The sequence below is a fragment of the Pinus tabuliformis genome, chromosome J (assembly GCF_031772625.1).
Source record: "Pinus tabuliformis cultivar Carrire ecotype Pingquan chromosome J, CPIR1, whole genome shotgun sequence".
Lineage (NCBI taxonomy): Eukaryota > Viridiplantae > Streptophyta > Pinopsida > Pinales > Pinaceae > Pinus > Pinus tabuliformis.
The window spans coordinates 878,848,656-878,872,765 of NC_142295.1; the positions used below are offsets into that span (position 1 = coordinate 878,848,656).

Sequence of the window (24,110 nt, forward strand, 5' to 3'; positions counted from 1 at the left end):
AAAAATCTACCACAACAGTCCTTCAATCACTGTGTTCCCTTGTCACCCTTTGCTGTCCTTCTAGGCTTCCAATCTGCTGTTGTATGTCCTTAAGAAACCACCTCAAGGCGCCCTACAGATCTCGGATCTGCTACAGCAAGGATTTTGACATTTAGACAAGGGTTTACACCTTCAGTTGGGCTGCGGTGTCTCCTTAGGAGCTGCAGCTAGGTGAGAGGACCCTTACTAGGTCTCTCAGCCTCTCAACAAACCTCCACGCATGCTGCTGTAACATCATCACCTGCGGCCCAAAACAGAATACCCAAACACTGTAACTAAGCACAGAAAACCCTTTAACCTTACCTCTGATCTGCGGTTTTGTTTAGCAAGGGAGATGTGCCACAAACTGCCCACACGTCTTCTCTTTAGGTACCTTCTAGCTGCAGCTTTCTCCACGGAGAAATCCGCACCAAAACGCAGAAAAGAACCTCTCCTAAACTTGGCTGCACTCTCCTCATCCTTGCCTCAGATCCGCACTTCAAACGCAGCGGTGTTATTATCGTTTTGATTCTCTTCTTGGATGTGTGAGTGAGGGAGAAAGCACCTCTATATATACTAATCGGTGGGGGTCAAGAGATGTGACTACTGGATTAGGTGAGCCGACATATAGAAGAGGCTGACCTAGATAATTTGATCATAATCAAAATAAATTCATAACTTCATTTGTACATATCGGAATCGGATGATCTTTAGATCAATCCTACACCTCTCAGAGAGAGGAATCCAAGAAAAATATCAGCTGTCATAAATAAGATGACCCGTGTGGAGTTTGGCCCTAGTTGCCAAATTTAACATTTATGAAATACTATAAAAGTAAGATACAAAAGACATAACAACAACTAAAGAAAGTAACATGAATCTTTAAAGGAAGAATGTAAGCATACATCAATTAAGATGCATAGATGAAAGAAAGAATTTGTTTATTGGTTGTGAATTATTTCTTAATCAACAACAACAATGAAAGCATAAACATCATACAACTTAAGTAAGATATGTGTTAAATCAACAAAAGACTTGTTTGTTAACTTAGCACATGGAAAGAACAATCACATACCATTGAATCATCATGAGATAAGTCGCACAACATTCAACAATACATGGATGAAATTGTTGCCTTGGCTCAACGAGATTCTCAATATTATGTTGAAATGTCCAATGCACCATTACATGAAGCATCCATGAAATCCAATAGTTGAAGTACTAAGCTATAACTTGATTTCTCAAAAGGACTAGTACAAGACTTAAGACAAATATTCTTTTGACTCAATAAACCCTAGAAGCATGAAGAACATGCTTGATCTAATTAACAAATTGACCTGAGCATGAAACCAATGCTTGAAAAAAAAAATATTTTCCTTTTTTTTTCTTTTACATAAAATATATAATTACATAAGTACAATGAAAATTATGAAGACCAAACCTAGTTACAATTTTCAACACTTCCTCTTAACTAGGGAGGTATTCATAATTGCACTACAAGATACAAGGAAAATATCAAATTGAAATATTATCATAAGAAGAGTCAGATTGATAAGCCATCTTAAGCATCAATATCATGACTGACATTGTCAACATAGTGATATAGCAAGGCCTTGACTAACAAGCTCTATCTCTCCACTATATTATAGCACAATGTTGGGAACAAAAGTCTTTTATTACAATATTTCAAACATTCCTAGCAGATCAATGGAACAGAACCAGCGTTACAAATTACATTGACTAGAGTCAGAGCTTTCATCATTGTCCCTGGAGAAGCAAATGGCTTTTAATTTATAGGTAAATCTTCCTAGTGGAAAATAACCGCTAGTTGGCTTGATCCCCGTCAAAATAATCTCGATCATCGATAAATATTTGATCATCTTTAATCTCTGCCGTCGAAAATATTTATTTTTGAGGAATTTTCGAATTTCTCATAAAACCCATTTTTTATTAATCCAAAAATTGATTTTTTGGATTAATTCCCTCAAAATTTTGACTTTGACTTAACCACTAAGGTCCAAGGACTTAATTTTCTTAAAAAAATCCATTTTTTCCTTGGTGGGGGACCTCCAAAAATTGACTTCTTCTTGACCCACGAAATTTTTGGTCATTTTCCACTTGGAGAAATTAATTTCTCTAAAATTTATTTTTTGACTCTAAATTAATTAATTTTCTAGCTTAGGATTTTATTTTTATTTTGCCAGAAAAATTAATTAATTGACACTAGAGGGGATTAATTATTTTTCCACCCTCAAATACTTTAGCCATGGTGTCTGATTGCGAGAGACCATGCACTAAAATATTTTTACATCAGATAATTACAAATTCAACCCTCAAAGGGGGAATACCCATTCGTTATAGACCCTCATAATTTTTACCCAATTCTGCAACACAATATGATTTAGTCAACCAAGTGACTTGTGATAAAATAATTTAGCCAAATATCTTAAATTATTCCCAAATCACTTTTACAGTAGACTCGACTAAGAACACTAGGACTCACCTAAGACTTCGTCAATAAATTCCACCCTAGCTTTGGGGTTTAAGCTGGAGGGAAAAACTTTGCCGATTATCGTGTTTAAAAACACACATAATTCAGTAAGACGAAAAATCTCCTAGAATGAAATTTGTCGCCAAAATCATAGGCTTGCCTAAGTTGTTACATAATTCAACAGGCATACTAGCATCATTTGCATTATAAATTGCAGAAATTGGGTTTACAATGACATGATAATTGGCTAGCTAATGATTCTGAACATCGAAAATTATGTGCAACTGCTTCTTTGAACTTGTGACAACATAGGTGCAACACAATCAACTAGTTGAATCAGCTCATGGTGGAACCAACCAGAGTTCACTCAGTTGCTACAAAGCATGTGTTGAGATATCTCAGAGGCACAGTGGATCATGGATTGTGGTATAGACAGGTTGATGGCGTGAGGCTTGAGGGCTTCATAGATGCAGATTGGTAAGGGTGCTCCACATGTTGAAACTCTAATGTTCTATGTTGTAACAATCACTTATTACAAAAAAAAATTATGTTGCAATATTAGATAAGGATTTGTAGATAGAACATAAATCAAATGCGCATTAGAAGACAACCAAGAATAAAAAATGATACACAAAGAATTTAGGTCCAATGACCAGGGCAAAACCCACTAGGGGAAAACCCAACCAGATTCTTCTTCTATTAGAAATCAATTATTCAGCAGAGTACAATGAGAGATCAAGAGAATGAGTCACCCAAATCTGAACAAGTTTTAGCATGAAGTCCAATGGTAGCAACAGCGGATGCACACACTGAATCAACCTTCCCTTCAACTAAATCAACACTGAAACATTGAAGTACTGAATCAACATTGCCTCACCAAGTTCTGCTCTTACTCTCCAAGTCTCTCTTTCACAATCTTCTTCAACTCTCTCCAACTCTCTCTCAAGTTTGAATTCTTCTTTCACAATGCATAAGTAGTGAGGGGAGAAAGAATGAGGCACATATATATAGGATGAGCAATGAATCCATGCCATAAAGGAGGAGTAACTCACATGGCTTGAGAAGTGTAACTCATGACCATTTATGAAATGTAACGCATGCCATTAAGGAGGTACACATGCCTTTGTAACTTATGTTTTTAAGAGAGAGCAACATATGCATTAAAGAGTGAGTAAGAGGAATCTTTTATGACATGCTTTTATTGAGTGTAAGAGAGTGTAAGAAAGTCTTTTATGGCGTGCTTTAATGTGTGTAAGAGAGTGTAAGAGCATTAATGAACGTGTAAGAGAAATATGCCATGCCAATAATGAGAGTGTAAGAGAACATTATTGAGAGCCATGATTGAGTGACTTGAATTTCGTTTTAATAATAATATAATAGTATCATAAGAATAATAATAATATTACTAATGATAAATTGATAATATTGATGATTAAGTTGAAATTGAACTATTATGATTGATTGATGATTAGAAGCGATTTTCCATCAACAATACTTGATTACCAATTGATGCAAGGTGATTTACTATTTCTAGAAAGTCATACTTAAGACTTTCTATTTTAGAATTTCTATTCTTATACTTTCTATTTTTAGAAATTCATCCCTGAGCTGCCAAATTTTCAACACCACAGACATGAAGAGTACTTCAGGTGGTGTCTTCTATATTGGGTTGGCAATTGTTTCTTGGTACAGCAGGAAATAGAGATCAGTTGCACTCAGTTTAGAAGAGGTCAAGTACATAACTGCCAGTTTGGCAGCATGCGAGGCTATTTGGATGAGGAAGTTGCTTGTGGGACTTTTCAGACAGAGGATGGAGCCTACCATGATACACTGTGATAATCAAAGTTGCATCAAGCTCTCTGAGAACCCAATGTTTCATGATCGCTCAAAGCATATCGAGATCAAGTATCATCATATCAGAGATTGTGTGCAGAAAGGGATAGTGAAGCTACCATACATTCCAACAGGGGAGTAGATAGCAGATATCTTGACCAAGGCATTGGTAAGAAGTAGTTTTGTTCATTTCAAAGATAAGTTGGGAGTTGTACAGAATCCCTTCCTCGCTAAGAGGGAGTGTTGAAAATGGTAGCGTAAAAGGGTTTCTTTGACTTGTTCCTTAGTCAAAGAGACCTCAATGAGTTCTTCCTTAGCATGCTCAAGTTTCCTAAGAATTAGGACGAGTGATGAAGCAGTTCAGCTAATGCGCAAATGTGCAAGGCTTAGTTATTGTCTTCTAGTGTGAGTTAATTCGGGAAAAGGACGAGTGACAAGTCTCTAATTCTAGATCAAGACTCAGGACAAGTTGCATAATCCACTTCAACTCAGTTAACAACTCAATCACCAGTTTGACTTTCCAGAAATAGAACTTTCCAGATTTAGCCATTTTGATTTGCTTAAAAGGAGGAACGAAGGCACAATTTGTATCATAATTGTATGCATGAGTTTGTGTGTGGAGCTTGTGAGATAGAACGAGCCAAGGAGAGGCTTGTGCGAATTGATAGAAGGTAATTTTTCCTTGTGAATGAGCTAGAATTTAGGGGCTAATTCCTAAGAAATAGGAGCAGCTCATGCGCTAGAAAATAGGGGCTTATTTCCTGGGTTTGAGCAAAGAATTTAGAGCAAAGGAAAGGCAAGGAAAGAGGGCAGCAGAGATCGGCGTTCTTGCAAGGGTTTCAAACTTAGAACAAGCAGGGAAGCAAGTGTGTTTTGTTATTGAAACAATATTGTATTATAAGAGATCCATTGCTCAGTTTTTTTATCAATAAAATTTTCAATCAAGCAAAGGGTTTTCCCAATTGGGTTCCCTAGAAAAATTATTGTGTTTTGCTACTATGTGACTGTGATTTATTTATGTTCTATTTCGCTGCAAATTAGTGGAAAAAAATTGTCTTGTGAATAGAAACTAGTTTTCAGAATTGTTCATTAAGCAATTGCTGAATTTCGAGGAATTTCTACAAGATAGGTAAAAATTCCATTCAAAACTCAAATGCTTCCAAATAATCTTTAAAAAGCTAATGCAATTGAGGAGCCCTTTATTCATTGGTGTAGGCCTTGTGAAGCCTTCCATGCAAAAGTAACTTGTGCAGTAGTGTAAAGTCTTGTAGTGGGGAACCCAAATTTTGCCGGTTTTACCAACACATGTAATATGATGCTCGGGAGTGGCATGTAGCAAGTTGATCCTTGACCAGTTGACAAAGTTACAAAGTTATATGGAGAGATGTCATCACCAGAGGAAGTTCATATTATGTTGGAAGCTAGGTTCAAAGGTCTGACTAATAGCAAGAGAAACAAGGATGCATTTAGTCCATGTCGAAAAGAACCATTTTCTCCTCCAAAGAAAATTCACAATCAAGTTCCTAAGAAGGTGCAAAATCTTGGGATACATCTTCATTGGAGAATTCAAAATTTGATATTACAAGGGTAACAAATGTAAAGGTCCCAATGCCCTTGGTGGAATGGAAGTTTTGAAGTTTCCTACCTTCAAGAAGCAGATAGGAAAGGCATTGGGATTTGAAGTTTAAGAGGTTCACAGATTAGTTAAAGATTCCTTACATTAAGGATCATCTGGGGAATGAACCTTACTTCTTTCGCTGACTCCCTTAGGTTCCAAGGGGGCTTACTACCTAAGGTTTCCTTACATATAGGATTACTTGTGCTAAATCTAAATTTGTCATACAAGTTGCAACTTAAAACATGGGTTTTGTATGACAGGTTTCAACTTAGGTTTCTGGTGATTTAAGTATTAAATTTTTAGCAACAACATTACAACAAGTAAAGCCTCCATGTCAAGAAAAAAAAATGCAACATTCAAAAGGGTTGGTCCTTGTGGTTATTGCTCATGTTCTTCTCATTTTTTAGGTTATCTCAACTTTTACATATTGTACATGGGTTTCCAAGTAGTCATTGAAAGACAATGCTTCCACCATCCCAACCTCAAGCATTGTGAAAACTACCAAAAATAGTGACTTGGATCAGGTACTAAATGTTTGAATAAATTCCTATCCAATCACCTTCTTGATATGAAATGTGAATCTAATCCCTATATAGAATCAAAATGTTTTATAGTGGTTTTCAACAAAATTGTTGAAATATGCAAAACTATTTGAGAAGGAAATTCCTTTTATGTTTTAGCATAATCATCATTAACAAGAAATATGAGCAAGAAAAGCTGCTATAGAGATAGTTCCCCACTTCATAGACCCTTCATCGAGCTTACTGCAAATCACAAACAATTACACGTAAGTTTCCCAAAGCTAAACTGCATTTTGTTCATGTCTAGTAGACAATAATAGAATGTCATTCGACCCTTTTTTTAAGTTGTCCAAATTTTTTTACGATTGGCAAGTGTAAGAGTTGTGCATAATAGTATATAGTATAGCTTCTTATGCTTACAAGCTTGAAGCAATTACAAATGTTTATGGTGAATTCTAAATTTTTAGTATTTTTTAATATTATTATTATTATTGTCCCCAACCTGCCATCCCCTCAAAAATTTGGGGTGCACTCTAGTTGTCCCAGGGATGCATCCTCCCATCCTTGTCAATCCCCCATTCCAAAAACTAGTGCAACGTAGGTTTATTATTTCATTTTTCATTTTATTTACTGCAGGTTTGTTTTTTTCATTTTTTTGCAACTGTAATGGCTTCCAATCAAAGGACTTCTAGCCCAATGCCAAGGGCCAGCAAGAGGATTGACTATTACCCTCTTTGGAGGCATGTTACAAAGGTTTCAAGAATTCCAAGAGGTGGTTGACAGGAATGTATATGCAATCTTTGTCTTAAACCTTATATAGGCTTTAACCCAATAGTGAAGGCACTTTTTTGCATGACTCAAGAAGGGGTGTTGGTTGTTGCCCAAAGACAAGTGATCCAGGAGAAAGGAGGAAGGATGAAATTGAGAAAGAAAAGTCTAATGGGTTTAAAAAAATACAAGAACAACTTTCCAATTGTTAATTTTAGGTGTGTTCTATGCTTAGAGCAATTTATTTCAATTTTCACAGTTAGTTCAATATATTTTCCAGATTAGCAATCACATCAGCATAATAGTAAATTGCAAATAGAACATAAACATGAATCGCAGAAGACAAGCCAAGACAAGAGGACACAAGATGTAGCACCAGCCAGGGACAAACCCCACTGTGGGGAAACCCTTGATCAATTCTTCATATATGTTCTTCAATAGTTCAGCAGAAAGAGAGAGAGAGCATATACATCAGAAGTCAACATTTTGACTCGTCATAATAAGAGCAGAGATCATCACTAAGAAGATGATACATGGGGTAGTTGGACTCAGTTGAAGACATGCTACTTCAACTGATTGTCCAAGGTGACTCCATCACCATGTTGTGCCTATCACTATGTTGCACCATGTTGCACCATCATACCATGTCCAGCATCACTAAGCTACACCATGTTGCACCATCACTATGTTCAGCATCACTGAGCTACACCATGTTGCACCATCACTATGTCCAGCATCACTGAGCTACACCATGCTGCACCATCACTATGTCCAGCATCACTGAGCTACACCATGCTGCACCATCACTATGTCCAGCATCACTGAGCTACACCATGTTGCACCATCACTATGTCCAGCATCACTGAGCTACACCATGTTGCACCATCACTATGTCTAGCATCACTGAGCTACACCATGTTGCACCATCACTATGTCTAGTATCACTGAGCTACACCACGCTGCACTATGCATCCTGTACCCATCACTACTACTGTGTGCACTATGTTGCACTATGCATCTTATAGTCATATACTATGCTGTCTATAATGTTACAGCATTCATCATAAGATCAAGGTGGCTAGCTATAGTGTTATGGCCTACGGCCTAGCACATAGCAATGCCAATGTCTTCTCCTCTATGACAGCGTTAGAGTGATAGCAATAGGCTTCCGTTAAGACAACGATTGGATCTATCATTCATGACTGTGTTTCAATCAAAACAGCAGTTAGAGCATCTTTACTTAGAATAGTGTTAAGGATAGCTGAAGGTGTGGGTTCTTTATCTTAGCGTTTAAGTGTGAGAGCATTCCTTCTCTACCTTTCATGACTGCGTGTAGGATGAGGGTTTTTCCTTCCATGACAGCGAGGGCATTCCATGTGTAGAACACTCTTCTAAGACAACGTTTAGGTGTGAGAGCATTCCTTCCATAACAACGAGGGCATTTCATGTGTAGAACACTCTTCTAAGACAGCGTTTAGGTGTGAGAGCATTCCTTCCATAACAGCGAGGGTATTTCATGTGTAGAACACTCTTCTAAGACAGCGTTTCCACTTAGGGATTCTTCTCCCCACTAAAACCCAAAAAGAGTGGAGAAGAAGAGATCTCAAGTGAATTGTGCCTTTGCTAGGCACTTGTATTTATACTAAAACGTGGAGCACAAGTAGGGGCAATTTGGTTGCTCGCCGACCTTGACGAATTGTCCCATCACACAAATAAATTCATATCTCCATGAATACTTATCGGAATTAGATGATCTTTAGATCAATCCTACACCTCTCGATGAGAGGAATCCAAGAAAAATATTAGTTGCCATAAATAAGATGACCCACATTGAGTTTGGCCCTAGTTGCCAATTTTAACACTCCCTCTCAACTAGGGAGAACTCCATCCGCTGATCCATCTACCAGATTATACTATCTCTGCCATCAGTGGCCTGCTCTGCTATGCTGAACCATGAAGAAGAAGAATTGATTGAGAATGTCTCATACCATTCTCTACTGAACCGAAGTCAGTTCCATATGAAGAGAGTGTATCATACAAATCTTACTGATCCCAGATCAGTTCCAAGAGAGTGAGTCATATCACTCTTACTAACTCAAAGTCAGTTCCAATTGATCCCAAATCAATATCAAAAGAGAGTGTCTCAAATCACTCATACTGATCCTAGATCAGTTTCATTGATCCCAGATCAATGGAGGTCATCCTAGCATAGGGAGTACGGTAGATACATCAATGCATCCATCGATAGTACTACTATGGTCCCTAACCCCATTTCCCTACTCATTGGCCAGATGAGAAGTACTTCCCATGAGTCCCAGACTGCATGGGTAGGATGCCTCGACAGGAGAACCACTCATCCTATCCATAAGTGGTCACAGGGTATCACAGGGGAAGGTTGAACCATTCACCCTGTACACAACGCACCATTAGGGGAGTGTGAGTCACCCTATGGTTGCTTGTTGCTCCAAGAAGTACCCCAAGCCCCCCTGAGCTCCTAGAGTTCAATGCATGCATCATGCAGGACCCCCATAAGAGGGTCTCTCAACGACTCCAAGTCGTTCGAGAAAGTCACAAATTTGACCAGGGGGCTTCGACAGAATGTTTGCGACCTGTACATCAGTCTCAATGCGATGGAGCCTTCTCGCTCATCAATGTACCATATCCCAGATAAGGTAGTATCTAATGTCTATATGCTGGAGCAATCATAGAATACAGGATTCCTCAACAATCAAATCCCCCCTAGTTGACACAGAAGATCACGGTGGTATCCATCATGTGTACAAACAGCTCACTGAAGAGCTTCCACAACCAGGCAGCTTCACACGAGATCATACTCGTAGCTATGTATTCGGTCTCAACGGTGCTCAAAGCAACCGTCTTTTGCTTCCTGCTCATCCAGGATATCGAGCAGAACCCAAAGAGAGTCAGCACCCAGAAGTGCTCTTGCGATCCTTCACACTGCCTGCCTAATCATCATCAGAATAATCATGCAGCTTCACATTTCCGACAGTGTATCTCAATTCATGAGAGATTGTGCCCTGAAGATATCTCAAGTGATTCTTGGCATCAATCCAGTGAGGCTCAACCAAATATGAGCCCAACATGCTAACTGCAAAACATATATCCAGACAGGAGTTCACCAAGAACATCAATGCTAGTATGAGTTTGTGAAACTCAGAGGCATTTCCCAAAACAGGTCCGGCATCCCTACCACATAACTTCTGAAAGTTAAGATCCATCGAGGTAGTCACGGGCTTGCAGTTCATCATTCTAAATCCGGAATCCAACTCCCTCTTACTTTTGTAACTGAGAGGGTTTGCACCTGTCAGAAAGAGGTCGTCCTCAGAAGGTGTCGGTATGAGAGGTCTATCATCCACAACCTTCAAGCAATGGTTTGGATCAGCTTCACTCCTAATGAATCTCAGATTCATCAAATAGTTATCAATCCTCTCATATTAAGCCCAGGGTGTTAGCTTTAAATCATAGAGAGCTTTCTTCAACCTGCATACATGAGATTCCTGATCATGAATCTCAAACCCCTCGGGTTGTTCCAAACCTGTGGACCTGCTACATGAGGGGAATGGTCCCCTTGTAATATTTCCCTTTGGTACATCTCGGATATGTACCTTCATGCTCTTCTTGAATTCAGGCATCCCTGTCACCATCTGACTCACATCAGGTAGGGCCCCATAAGTAGACCTCTGGTGAGATGTGTCAACTGGCATGGTCCCCAATGGACTTTCTACAACTTGATACAAATTGCCAATCCTGAACTCAAGGATAAAAGCATCTTTGAAAAATCTAAAACACGTACCTTTTCATCGATGAATGCCACCTTGAAACCTTTGACTTCCATTGCCGAAATGGAAACCAAGTTCTCCTTGCGATCAGCTACATAAAGAGCTTCTTTTAAATGAATCGAGTTACACTCATTCAATTGAGGGGTAACATTCCCTACACCCTTTATGGGATAGGTGGCATTGACTCCAAGGATAATCCCATGATTGTTTCCATCTCTACCAAATTTGAGAGAGCACCCTTCTATCCGATGAAGTGCCTTGAAGCACTACAGATTCCCAAAGAGTCTGGAGGAGAGGGCCAATATAACAACATTTGATTCTTCATACTTGGGGTTCCTTGCTTTCTTTGAAGAGTCGGCTATTTCCTTGATGTCTTGCATTACCTGTCATTCCTCCGATCATTGAAGATGTCCTTGGAATGATTGTTATCATCAAGTGATGTGTCCCGACCATTCGGACACTCCTTCGCATAATGGCCGAACTTATTGCAAGCAAGGCATCTGCCTTTCCTTCTACCCTTAGATCCGGACTTCCCATTGAAGTGATCTTTAGGTAGGCCATCAGAAGATTCTGCTGCGCCACTCGGATATTGTTCTCTGCTTCGACTTCACCCTTGAAGAGGGATGAAGAACCCATTGAGCCTTTTTGTCCTTTCCAACCATCTTCAATTATTGCTCTTTTGCTCTTACTTGGGCTTTGTCTTCACCTCAGCTCCGATACCATGTTAATTTTAGGTATGTTCTATGCTTAGAGAAATTTATTTCAATTTTCACAGTTAGCTCAATATCTTTTCCAAATTAGCAATCACATCAGCATAATAGTAAATTGCAGATAGAACATAAACATAAATCGCAGAAGGCAAGCCAAGACAAGAGGACAAAAGATGTGGCGCCAACTAGGGACAAACCCCAATGTGGGGAAACCCTTGATCAATTCTTCTTATATTTTCTTCAATAGTTCAGCAGAAAGAGAGAGACAGCATATACATCAAAAGTCAACATTTTGACTTGTCATATAAGAGCAGAGATCATCTCTAAGAAGATGATACATGAGGTAGTTGGACTCAGTTGAAGACATGCTGCTTCAACTGATTCTCCAAGGTGACTCCATCACCATGTTGTGCCTATCACTATGTTGCACCATCATACCATGTCCAGCATCACTGAGCTACACCATGCTGCACTATCACTATGTTCAGCATCAGTGAGCTACACCATGCTGCACCATCACTATGTCCAGCATCCACTGAGCTACACCATGCTGCACCATCACAATGTCCAGCATCACTGAGCTACACCATGATGCACCATCACTATGTCCAATATCACTGAGCTACACCCTAAGTTGTCGGAAACGGCTACCTGAAAACCCAAAACGCCGTTTTCCGTTTTGGATCCGTATCCACAGCCAAAACAGCAAAAAAACGCCGGAAAAACGTATTTGGTGCCGTTTTTGTTTTTGGAAACTTCCAGTTTTTTTTACAGCCATTTTTCAGGTGTTTTTACAAAAAAACCCTCCCGTTTAAAAAAAAAATACGTTTGCCTGAAATCGTGATATGTTTTGGCATAAATCAAAACTTTTTTTAAATGCACGCCTTGCCCGCCGGGAACGGTGAAGCTGGATTGCATTTTTTAACACATTACTTTTAATTTTTAAAGTGTTACAACTTACGGTTTACAACTTTACCCTAACCTAAACGACAAGTCACGAGTGTTGCCGCCGATTGTCATCGCCGCTGAGAAGTTGACTGTCCAGACTCCAGTGTCATCGCCGCCGAGAGATATAGCTGCACAGTGCAGTGTTCTGAACGCCGTCGAAGCATCGTTGGTCCTGGTATATACTAAACAGTGGTGGTGTTATCATTCTGTATTCAGTGGAGCACACATTTTAGTTAATAAGCAGTTTAGCGGTGAATCATGAATGTTATAATAATCGTCAATGATGATGACAATGTTGAATGTTTATAAATTATGGCATATGCTGAATTGATGATGATGAATCATGATAGATCAGACTAACACCACTGATCTGTGATTTTGTGGTCACAATTTTGGTATTTTGACTCTACAACTGATGCATCAGTCATTTGAAATGGGGCTGCAAGGTTGTATAGCCTTATTTCTCATCCACTGTCACCGATTTGTTCACTGTCTTATGCCACACATTTATTACAGACCTTAATCATCAAAAGAAGCCATAGTAACAACCCTAAACATACTCTAAATTAGTCACATAACACTCACTTTATAGTTTATAATTGTGAAGCATTTGGCTATCATTTTATACAAGTTTTGGTGACTAATATTTACTGTTAGTAGTCTGATACAAAAATTGCAGGGGTCTGATGTAGGCTACAGCAGTCTAGCTTCTTGTTCACAGTGGCATCTCTTTTAAATTTTAATGTGTTTAAACTTTAGCATCAAACTATATATTTGCTTCTCTTCCTTGCATTTAGTGTTGAATTATGAGCAATCTCGTGGGCTGACCTCGTCATATTTTTGATTGACATATGAGCTCTAGAAGGTTTGATATAAAATTGCAGCAGTCTGATATAATTAGTGCTTTGAAGTTTGCTCTTGGCATAAAATTTGTTTGACTAATCTTGTGGGATGACTGATAAGTAGTTACAGTGTGCTTATCTTGTCTTTTTTTAAGTCTGATATATGATTATATCATAATTCATATATCATATAAGTTTACAGAAGTCTGATTTTCATTTCACTCTATCATTATAGATGATAATTGATTATGTATTTACTCTTTTTAGTCTTTAAAGTTTATATCTAATCTAGATTCTGAAATATGAATGGCAATATGAAATTTTTATTTTTAAAATCTATATATATATATATATATATATATATATATATATATATATTATTATGTGTTGTTTCCTGCCGTATCCGTATCCGTTCCCGTATCCATTTCCATGCAACTTAGGCTACACCATGTTGCACCATCACTATGTCCAGCATCTCTGAGCTACACCATGCTGCACCATCACTATGTCCAGTATCACTGAGCCACACCATGCTGCACTATGCATCCTGTACCCATCGTTGCTACTGTGTGCACTATGTTGCACTATGCATCCTGTAGTCATACACTATGCTGTCTATAATGTTACAGCATTCATCATAAGACCAAGGTGGCTAGCTATAGTGTTATTGCCTGCGGCCTAGCACATAGCAATGCCAATGTCTTCTCCTCTATGACAGCGTTAGAGTGACAGCAATAGGCTTCCGTTAAGACAGCGATTGGATCTATCATTCATGACTGTGTTTCAATCAAAACAACAGTTAGAGCATCCTTACTTAGAACAGCGTTAAGGATAGCTGAAGGTGTGGCTTCTTTATCTCAGCATTTAAGTGTGAGAGCATTCCTTCTCTACCTTTCATGACTGCATGTAGGATGAGGGTTTTTCCTTCCATGAAAGCGAGGGCATTCCATGTGTAGAACACTCTTCTAAGACAGCATTTAGGTGTGAGAGCATTCCTTCCATAACAACAAGGGCATTTCATGTGTAGGACACTCTTCTAAGACAGCGTTTAGGTGTGAGAGCATTCCTTCCATAACAGCGAGGGCATTTCATGTGTAGAACACTCTTCTAAGACAGCGTTTCCACTTAGGGATTCTTCTCCCCACTAAAACCCAAAAAGAGTGGAGAAGAAGAGATCTCAAGTGAATTGTGCCTTTGCTAGGCACTTGTATTTATACTAAAACGTGGAGCACAAGTAGGGGCAATTTGGTTGCTGGCCGACCTTGACGAATTGTCCCATCACACAAATAAATTCATGTCTCCATGAATACTTATCGGAATCAGATGATCTTTAGATCAATCCTACACCTCTCGATGAGAGGAATCCAAGAAAAATATTAGTTGCCATAAATAAGATGACCCACATTGAGTTTGGCCCTAGTTGCCAATTTTAACACCAATGCTACTCCTGAGGCACCAGACATTGAAGATACAGCAACCAAAATCCTATTGAAAAAGATGTACAAATGCAGCAGAGCTTCAAGATCCTATTGCAGAGTTTAAAGACACTACTATTACCCTAAGGCCTAAAGGTCAGCCCTAATCATGTTTATGAATTTTAATATTTAAGGGTCAGCTCTGACCTATACTTTTTGGGCATATGAGTATAAATGGGAGGTCAGTTTAGTATAAGTGCTCAGCCCAATACAAAGCATTTGTTAAAGCAAATGAATGTCCAGATCTAGAAATTGGCATACAATACAAGACGCAAAATTTGGTACATGTTTGACAGAGCTATCCTCAGTATGTGTCTAGTTAAACCATGTTTGAAGGAACTGTGATAGAATGGCTGGCTGTACAGGAGATCTGTGCCTAGAAAATATTTTCCTATTGTAGCAGACAATCTTCTTAATATCATTGGCAGGGGTAACCATTCTCTGTTGTGATGAGATTCAGGCAATTGATGGTGACCCTCTCTAGAATTATAATTAGCAGGAGAACTGTGTCAGTAGCAGCCAGCAATCAAGCTCAAGGAGATCTGAACCAGCTAACTAATTTAGAGGGAGATCGAACTATACAATCATTACTGTCGCCTTTCCTATACTATGGCTTCATCAATTATTGATCTATTTCTGGGAGCAGATGAAGGAACACTATTCGACTCGGAGAGATTTCAGTTTGAAACAGAGATAGAGGAAACACTATGGATTGGGGAAGTGGTTATAGTCACTTAACTCTTGGCCCTAATTTTGGAAAACAATTGCCACTAACTTCAATATTTTATTGTTGTTCAACTTGGCCATTGAAGTTAGTTAGAGGAGGATAATATTATTTTGGTTTTCCTGGAATGTTTTATTGGAAGAAGTTGAGGATCTTAACTAAGTCTTGTCTATCTTTAGTAAGAAGTTGGTTGAGGAGGTTAGAGACGATTATTCTACAATTATTCCTTGGAGAACTAATGGGTCTAGAAAAGTAAATAATATTTTATTGCATGAGAAAGTTGAGTTGAAACCTATGTAAAGGTTTTCTCTCTCCATTTGCAACTAGGAAACTTTTGGAGTAAAGGAACTAGTGAGCAAGCTAGCTCCAAGATTTAGAAAATTAATTATCTTTATTTTGTCTAAGTGATGGATAAATGTTAGTGTAGTTTCCACATGTGCCCATATGTCCTAGGTACTCAATTGGAAGTCATTTTGCAGGTTATGGATAAAAGAAGACAACATAAGGGCCATAAAAGGTACATTTATCTTATTGAGAGGATTGAAGTAATTTACTTGCCTATTTCCCTTTGTGTCATTTGTATTAGGGAGGAGAACAGTGCACATTCTAGATATATTGATTAGATGTATATGTAAGCAATCTTTGTACAAGGGCCATCATTTTATTGTTTTGAGTGGTGGATCTCATGAAGACCCTCTCCACCATCAACTTGTAAGATATAGCAACCAAAATTGGGGTTTGATTGTGCTCACCAACTTGGCTGCCTATGTTCCCCTATTTCTTTAATAGAACTTCCCTCTCAGATTACTCACATGACCTCATTGCTCAAGCTAATAAATGCACTAGTCTCCCTTTTGTCCATCAATCCTCAACAACACAAACTCTAATTCATGCTCTTCCTTTTTGTTCATGTTGCTAAGTTTTCTCATACTCCCACTGCATACTACATACGCATTAAAGCTTAGTAACCCATGGAGAAACCCTTCTTGGTTAGGATTCCATTTACCCTAGCCTAAAGTGTAGCCTAGAGTTGGTGAGGTGATAGTGGTGTACCTCCTAGTTCCATGAGACTAATACCCTATCTTGAAACTTTAATCTAAGGTGATAGTTTGTGTGGTAACACACCCTATTTATATGACCATTTATCTGTAGTGTTCTCACTTCAGACACCACAAAATAGTTTCAGCTGATTTCAAAGCCTTTTCTTAGCAAATTGGATGGATTAATATTTTTTCTATTTTTGATTTTTTTTCTATCCCAATAAGTGAGATTGATATGAGTAAAGCAGGATTGATATAAGTCAAATCGTATACAGATAGACCAGATGATTGAAAATCTGCGAGTGACGGGTCCAGACCCCGAGCTTGTTTTGTTTAAATTATTACCCCGACCTTCCCAAATTCAAAATCAAAATCAGTGAATTTCAACAAAGCACAGTCAGCTCCACATGCGTCGCACATGAATTCATGCACACAAAATTCAACTATTGTCTCCATCTCCCATACCTAATTAACACGTTTGAACATCCTTCCTACCCACAGTTTATAACACCAAACCCTCTTTCAACTTAATAGAGCAACCGCAGACTAGAAGGAAACAACCGTCGTATTTCGTTCCATGAAACATAAGGAAAATGGAGAATATGTCTATGTAGAGCTTAACATATCCATAATGTAAGCCATCAGTAAAGAGTTCCTAAACGACAGTGAGAATGTGGATGCTCAAAACTCACAGAAGTATCTGTTTTTACTTCAGATATTGCCTGCTTTCATGGTTTTATCATTTACATGATTTTCAGTGACGTTGAATGGTTTTACACAGGAAATAAGACAGAAAACTGACCGTTTCCTGAACATCTTTGACAGGGAACAGGCTCGCCCTGCACAGAAAAGTTACACATTTTACACCGGAATTCAGTCACTTTTGATTTTTTTTCAAACCAACAAGGATTTTCTCCATATGCATATTTTCCTATTTTGAACAGGGATAGAGGAAATTGAACACTTATTTATCATTCCATGTTACTGGGTGCCGGTTTACCTTCAGTCCCAAGTAGACAGAGACCAAAATTGCAGCCAAAACGCTGGTAGTTACTAGCAGAGTCTGCAAATTTGGCGGTCTGTATATGTCAGCGACCACTAGAATTGGAGGATCGATGAGACTTGCTTGACACTGGAACTTCCTTGAGCCTTCAGAGTGTACCGTGGGTAATAGGAGGCTTGATCTGTGAAGGCTGTGCCTCCCAATGAATTGCGGAGATGCAGAGAAAAACAGAGAAAATGATTGAGACCGAGAATGCAAAGAGCCATAGATAGAGGATACCATTGCCATTGGTACGTGAATTATGGATGGGATGAAAGGCATTTGGCTCACGTTCGTTTTCGTTTTTCAAATATTAAAGGTTATGTGATATCGTTTTTTTTCTGAAGTGCCTGCTATGTTTAGTGTATTTATTTTTATTTTTATTAAGTTATTTATTTTAAAGTATTATATTCATTTTTTTCTACATATATTTTATTTTAAAAAATTATATATATAGATTCTTTAAATATTAAGAACGGTATTCAAACTTTATACATATATTTATTTTTAAATATTAAGAGCCGTACTCAATATCATAATTAAATTTATATGACTTTTACATTATATATTTTAATTTTAATTTTAGAGTGATTTTATTTTTACTAAAAACGTTATATATTTTAATTCTGATTTTGGAGTGATTTTATTTTTACTAAAAATAGATTATTAGAGTGGATTTGGAATGAATATTATTATTATTTATTTGTTTTATATATATAGTTAAATTTAGGTTGGGGTTGATGAAAGAACAATTTACTCTTAGTAGGATATTATATGTTGTGTTAGCAGCTATATAAATTATCACATCAAATTTTTTTTACCATTATCCCACATAACACATGATATTTACATGCCATGTCATCTTGACTTATCCACATTACCATGTCAGCATGACACATCAACATACCACATCACACTTGGTTCCTTGTGCAGTCTAGGGTTGGCTCATATGGAGTATGTGTGTCTCGCATATGTTGTTGCTTCATTGGCATCTACATTGGGGTTATCTTTTTTAGCCAAATAGTGAATTTTTAAAAGTCTTGGATTCCTAAACCTATGCTTAACACTATCAACAAGGCTCCTCTAATTTTGGGTTCCATCATTGTAGGCTTCCACCCATCTAGGGCTATGACATTCGAGTGTTAATTAAACTCCATTTACTTAAAGTTTTGAATGCCCAAATATCTAGATACTCAACCTTCATCGGTTCCCCACGCTTGAAAGAACTCTGAATTCTCGAATATTCAAATAATTGAGACATCCTGAATGCATCAGAATTTCACACTTTTAACCCCTTTTTCTATTGACCCTTGGTCACAACCCCTACTAACACATGTGACCAAGGGCTAGGGCCAAAGTTCAATCCCCATATTTTGAAAATTGACAGTTTTGCCAAAATTTCTGAAGTGAATTCTAAGCTCCCCAATGGTTGAATCCAACTCCAATAGGGAAAATACTTCCCCAAAGACCTCTTAAGGATAGAGAAAATCGTCATCAACCTGTAAAGGCATCCACAGGCTTCTAGTTCACTACCAACAACCAGGCAACCTCTCAAATGGAGTCAAAGGAGGCCCTTTCGCCAAATCTCCAAATTTGGCTTGACTTAGTGAGATTCTTCTCACTCCTTTGAGGTTGAAAACTTTAGGCTTCAATCATAATACGAGTACAATTAGAGAAGCTAGTATTATGGCTTACCTCTTGAGGAAACAAAGTTTCCATAAACTGTTGCTAATAGATCACACACACACACACACATAAGTGGATTTATGATAGCCCAGGTCTCCTATGAGCCTTACAAACATATTTTTAGACTAAAAATTCCAAAGTTGCCCAACCTAGGGTATTTACCACAATTGTTATAAGTTCTTCAGTAAAGAAAGACCTCCAAGTCTTCTCATCCCCAAACAGGGATTGAACACAATTATTCAAACCCATAGTTGGCCTAGTAAACACTATTTGTAATAACAATTATTTGAGGGACCTTAGAACCCAACTAAGCTCTTTGATAACTTTCCACCAGTTTACGAGAAACACACATCAATAACATTACATGTAACATACTTTAATGACTACCTTTGTATATAGGGCTCATTCTTAAGAGAAATTCAACTAGTAATCAAGCACAATTAAATAAAGCTCTAGCTTATCATTACATACATACTTAGCAACCTAACATAACAACTTTCATGAAACTTTGAACACACAATTCATTTCACTAAAGAAAATTAAATATACTTATTTGAGTCACTTTAAGCTTTGTTGCAAACTAAATAAGGGAGAGCTACTTGTTGGAAATATGTTTTCATTGATGGCAAAGGCAAAGCATGGCAACTACAAAGCATTAATGATGATGTTGTCATTGTTAGCAAAGGCAGAGGATGGCAAAGGATGACACATGTGTTCATGATCAGTCTCAAGAAGGATGAAGATCAGCATGGATGAAGAAGGTACAAAGATTTTGAGGTCAATTCTTAGAGAATAGATCATCTCCACTGCATGTGAAAGACACTTAGATGGATAAAGCTCTAAAAGAGCTTTCTAGTGGTATGTGGAAGGTTGAAAATGGCCTCCTAGATTGAAAGTTAGAGCCAGTCAAAGTTGAGGACCCCAAAGCCAAAATTTGCAAAGATAAGTGGATGGAGGACCCCTTTTGGAGCTTGTGTTAGTTTATCATAGTGGCCAAACCCAATGGCAGCGTTGGTGGAGCCGTTATCCAAATCGTCAGGCGTACATGGAGCAACAACACAATGGCAGAAAGGTTTTTCATTGGCCCAAGGTGGAGCCCACTCAATAGCTTGGCCTGGTGAAGGTAGCCTGATGGGTGTACCTCGAAGAAACCTTGAAGACCACTTAAGGGAACTTGCAGGATGACGTCAATCAGGCGAACATGATAGTACGACAATGAGAGGACCAATAGATAGTTATGTAACCACCCCTCCCACATTTACCCACTTTAATTGCCCTGTCGTGGTTAACATGAGCTAAAGGCTACTATGACATGACCCAACCTCTTAAGTATAGTGAAGGAAGTGGAGTCAACAAACTGGAACTTTAATGACCTTCCTTAGGAGCTACAAAACATCTAGGAGCTAAATAATACCACTCCAAGTGCCCAAACCCTGAGTTAGATTGCTTTTTTAGTGACTTGGGCTCACAACTGCTTGGATGACAAGGCCTCCATGCAGTTATAGGCCCCCAACTGCATGCATAAGCCTGCAAGGGTGTGGTTATAGCCCAAAATTTCCAGTTCAAAGGGTGCGGTCCTGGATTTTGAGCCACCATTTCAAGCTAACCTCCAGACCACTGCTTAGAACATAATGAGACTTTCCAGAATGATAAATAACATCTGAACAAATCCATTCATACAAAACTTGATTAAGGACTTGACCTAACAAGATCTAACCATGACAGTCATTTTGTCAAACATATGGTGAAAATGTAAACTGCAGGTCATGAATGCATATCTGAACATAGGGGTCTAAAACTTATTTGAGAATCACCAAGAAGGTCTAATGCCCTCTCATAATAGTTGCAATAACATTTGTTAGCTCATGCATTCATTAACCATTCATCAACTAATCAAAATATATCAAGAGCCATAGCTAGAACTTGTTATGGAACCATGCTTATAACCAACATATAACTAGAATAATAACCATGATAAAACAACCATCAAAGCCACATAATAACAAGTACAAATACTCATAGAATACAATAGGAAAATATATCTTATTAACATATGCAAAAGTCATCCAATTTGAGGACTTGCACGTACCACCTAACCATAGATTGAGTTGAACCAAATATTTCTTTCAGCCAATCACCCCCGTGCCATATTCCAAGCATGAATGTGGGATCTAAGACATAAACAACTAGGGTTTCCCAGAGATTAAACCACCTCCACCCTCATACTATTGTGATCTCGCCAAAACTGGTCAAGAGATCACATAAGAAAACTGATACATAAACAACTAGGGATTCCTAGAGATTAAACCACCTCCACCCTCAGGCTACCACAATCCCACAAAAATCGATCAAGAGATCACTAAGCCCAAAACAAGCTTGGATGCCTCAAAATTTCTTCACCATTACCTTAAGGAATTTTCTTGTCTCCACCCACCTATCAAGGGCTTCCCGGAGATTAAACCACCTCCACCCCCAACCCTTGGGAATTTTCCTAAGACGACCTCACCCAATTCCAAAAATTTTCGTCAATCCAAAGCTCAACCAAATAATAGAACCCCATCACACCATGGCTATTCGGAAATGGCAAGGAAAGGCTGAAACCACTGTCACACCCAACAAAACCCATTCCAATGATAGAAAAAAAAACCAAATACACAAATGCATGTACCATGCATTCACAAACCAGCTAGGAAATCCCACATGCACCCTGTCACCTACAAGTATTCATGTTGAAGTTTCTTTATCCAACCTTCCTTACTTGTCCTTTTCTTTCCTTGTCCTTCCTTTGCTTTCATTTTCTTTGTCCTTCCTTTTCTTTCCTTATCCTTCCTTTTCTTGTTTATCTAAGTGCTTGCTCTCTTTCCTTTGTTACACCTGCTCTAAAACTGGGCAAAAGATGTCAATTGATTCTCTGATGCCCTTTTATCATTGATGCCTCCTTTTTCTTCCATTTTCCTTCATTTTTCCTTTAATTTCCCTCCTCATGAAAATTTGTGACCCTTCATCTCCCTTTTCTCCTATTTTCCTTTATTTTCATAAATAAATGTTAATTAATGCCTTTTTGTCTTTGCCAATGTCTTTTCCAATTTCGTTATCCATAATAAACCGAAGGTGACACCCACTAGGATGTTTTTCCCAACATTTATCTTGGAATACGTGTCCCATAACCTTGGTCTTATTTTGCCTTTATCATCCTTTATTACATGAACTCTTTAACCCAGGGTTGTTACAAGTTAGTTGGGCAGAGGTACCCTGACAACTTACCCCGTAGAAAGTTGATTGGTTGTAGGAGTAGTGGGCAAACCCACTATAACAGCTCAGCTTGCAAGGTAAATCCCCAAGGAAAATAAAGGCATAAGCGAAAAGTTGTGGGTTGACATTGCTTCGAGCTAACGGTGGTGGATAGAGTAGGCAATGACGACCAATATTGAATGGGAAATGGCTAACCCACATTGACAGTTAATCCCACAAAGGCAACCTCAGAGGATTCAAAGGAGCCAATAACGATATAGTTGGGAAACTTGGAGAAAGGAGAAGAGGCGGGTTAGGACCCATAAAATTTTACAAAGGAATATGGCAAAAAATCAAGGCTTGGAACCTTTCTCTCTCCTCTCTAACAGAAGGACATGTGGCACAATATGATTGGCTCACAGGGATGATGTAGATGAATAGGCGAATGATGATGTCAACAATGATGTAACCCAATGAGAGGTGGACATGTGGCAAGTGTTTTTGGCCCTTTTGGGTGGCCAAGTGGGCCATTTTCGAGTGACATGTGGATCATTCTGGAAGAGACACGTGGCATGTGTGATGTCAGCATGACAAGGCAGTTGTTAGAGCCAACTCAACCCAAATTGTAATGATTGGGCACAGTTGCAGCGAGAGGACCCCACCGGGATAACTCATTCCATAAGCTTGTCCCCAAATGTAAAATATGGGCGCAAAGAAGAATCGTGAGGAGACAAGCGCTAGGACATTGAGGCGGTGCTGAGTTGGAAAAGCAGCGACCAATGGGAGAAGTGAAAAGCCAGACCCACTGAGACAACTCACCCTGCAAGCTAGGGTTGAAAATGCAACAAGAAAATCCTAATGTAATTTTTCCCTTGAATTAAATTAGGAATTAAATTGTAATTCCACATCTCATGACAACTTGTAATAGTTAACTAAGTTAATTTGACTTAGTTGGCTCAAATAATTCGAGTTGAGGGTCTAACTTGAGTTATGTAGAGTGTCTCCCACATTATAGGAGCCCTTATTGAGTTTATTTTGAATTGTAATTAATTAATTCATTTTAACTGAGTTAAAATCAGTTAAATTAGTTCCAACTGATGGAGGAACTAGTAGGAGGTCAAACAGTGGGGTTTTGCTTCATGTGTTCAACCAGTTAACTGATGATTCACTCATAAATAACTCATGCATGTCAGATCTGAGAGTTACCCAGTTGAGATTGGAGTTCAGGGATAGTGTAGTATCAATTGTATAATCATCTGAATTGTATAGGTGGTGCATGCAATCAGAGGAAGGCATATGAGGATTATGGAATTTCCCAATTAAATATGGGATAATTCCCAAGGGAACTGTGCAAGGAAATAGG

At 38.4% G+C, this 24,110-nt stretch overlaps 1 protein-coding gene across 5 annotated transcripts in view; it reads right to left on the minus strand.

Annotated features, from left to right (window-relative positions):
- Positions 1-18,154, minus strand: part of LOC149229484 (thylakoid lumenal P17.1 protein) — a 301,289-nt gene extending 283,135 nt beyond the window's left edge. For all 5 annotated transcript variants that reach the window (XR_016247290.1, XR_016247291.1, XM_089375848.1 and 2 more), the window contains exons 1-2: positions 17,789-18,154; positions 17,591-17,627 (exon numbers count right to left, since the gene is read on the minus strand). Coding sequence is in view for 3 of the 5 variants with exons in the window: in XM_089375848.1 (XP_089231974.1) it covers positions 17,591-17,627; positions 17,789-18,112 (361 nt within the window). In the remaining 2 variants the exon portion in view is untranslated. The remainder of the gene's footprint in view (positions 1-17,590; positions 17,628-17,788) is intronic.
- Positions 18,155-24,110: the final 5,956 nt, after the last annotated feature.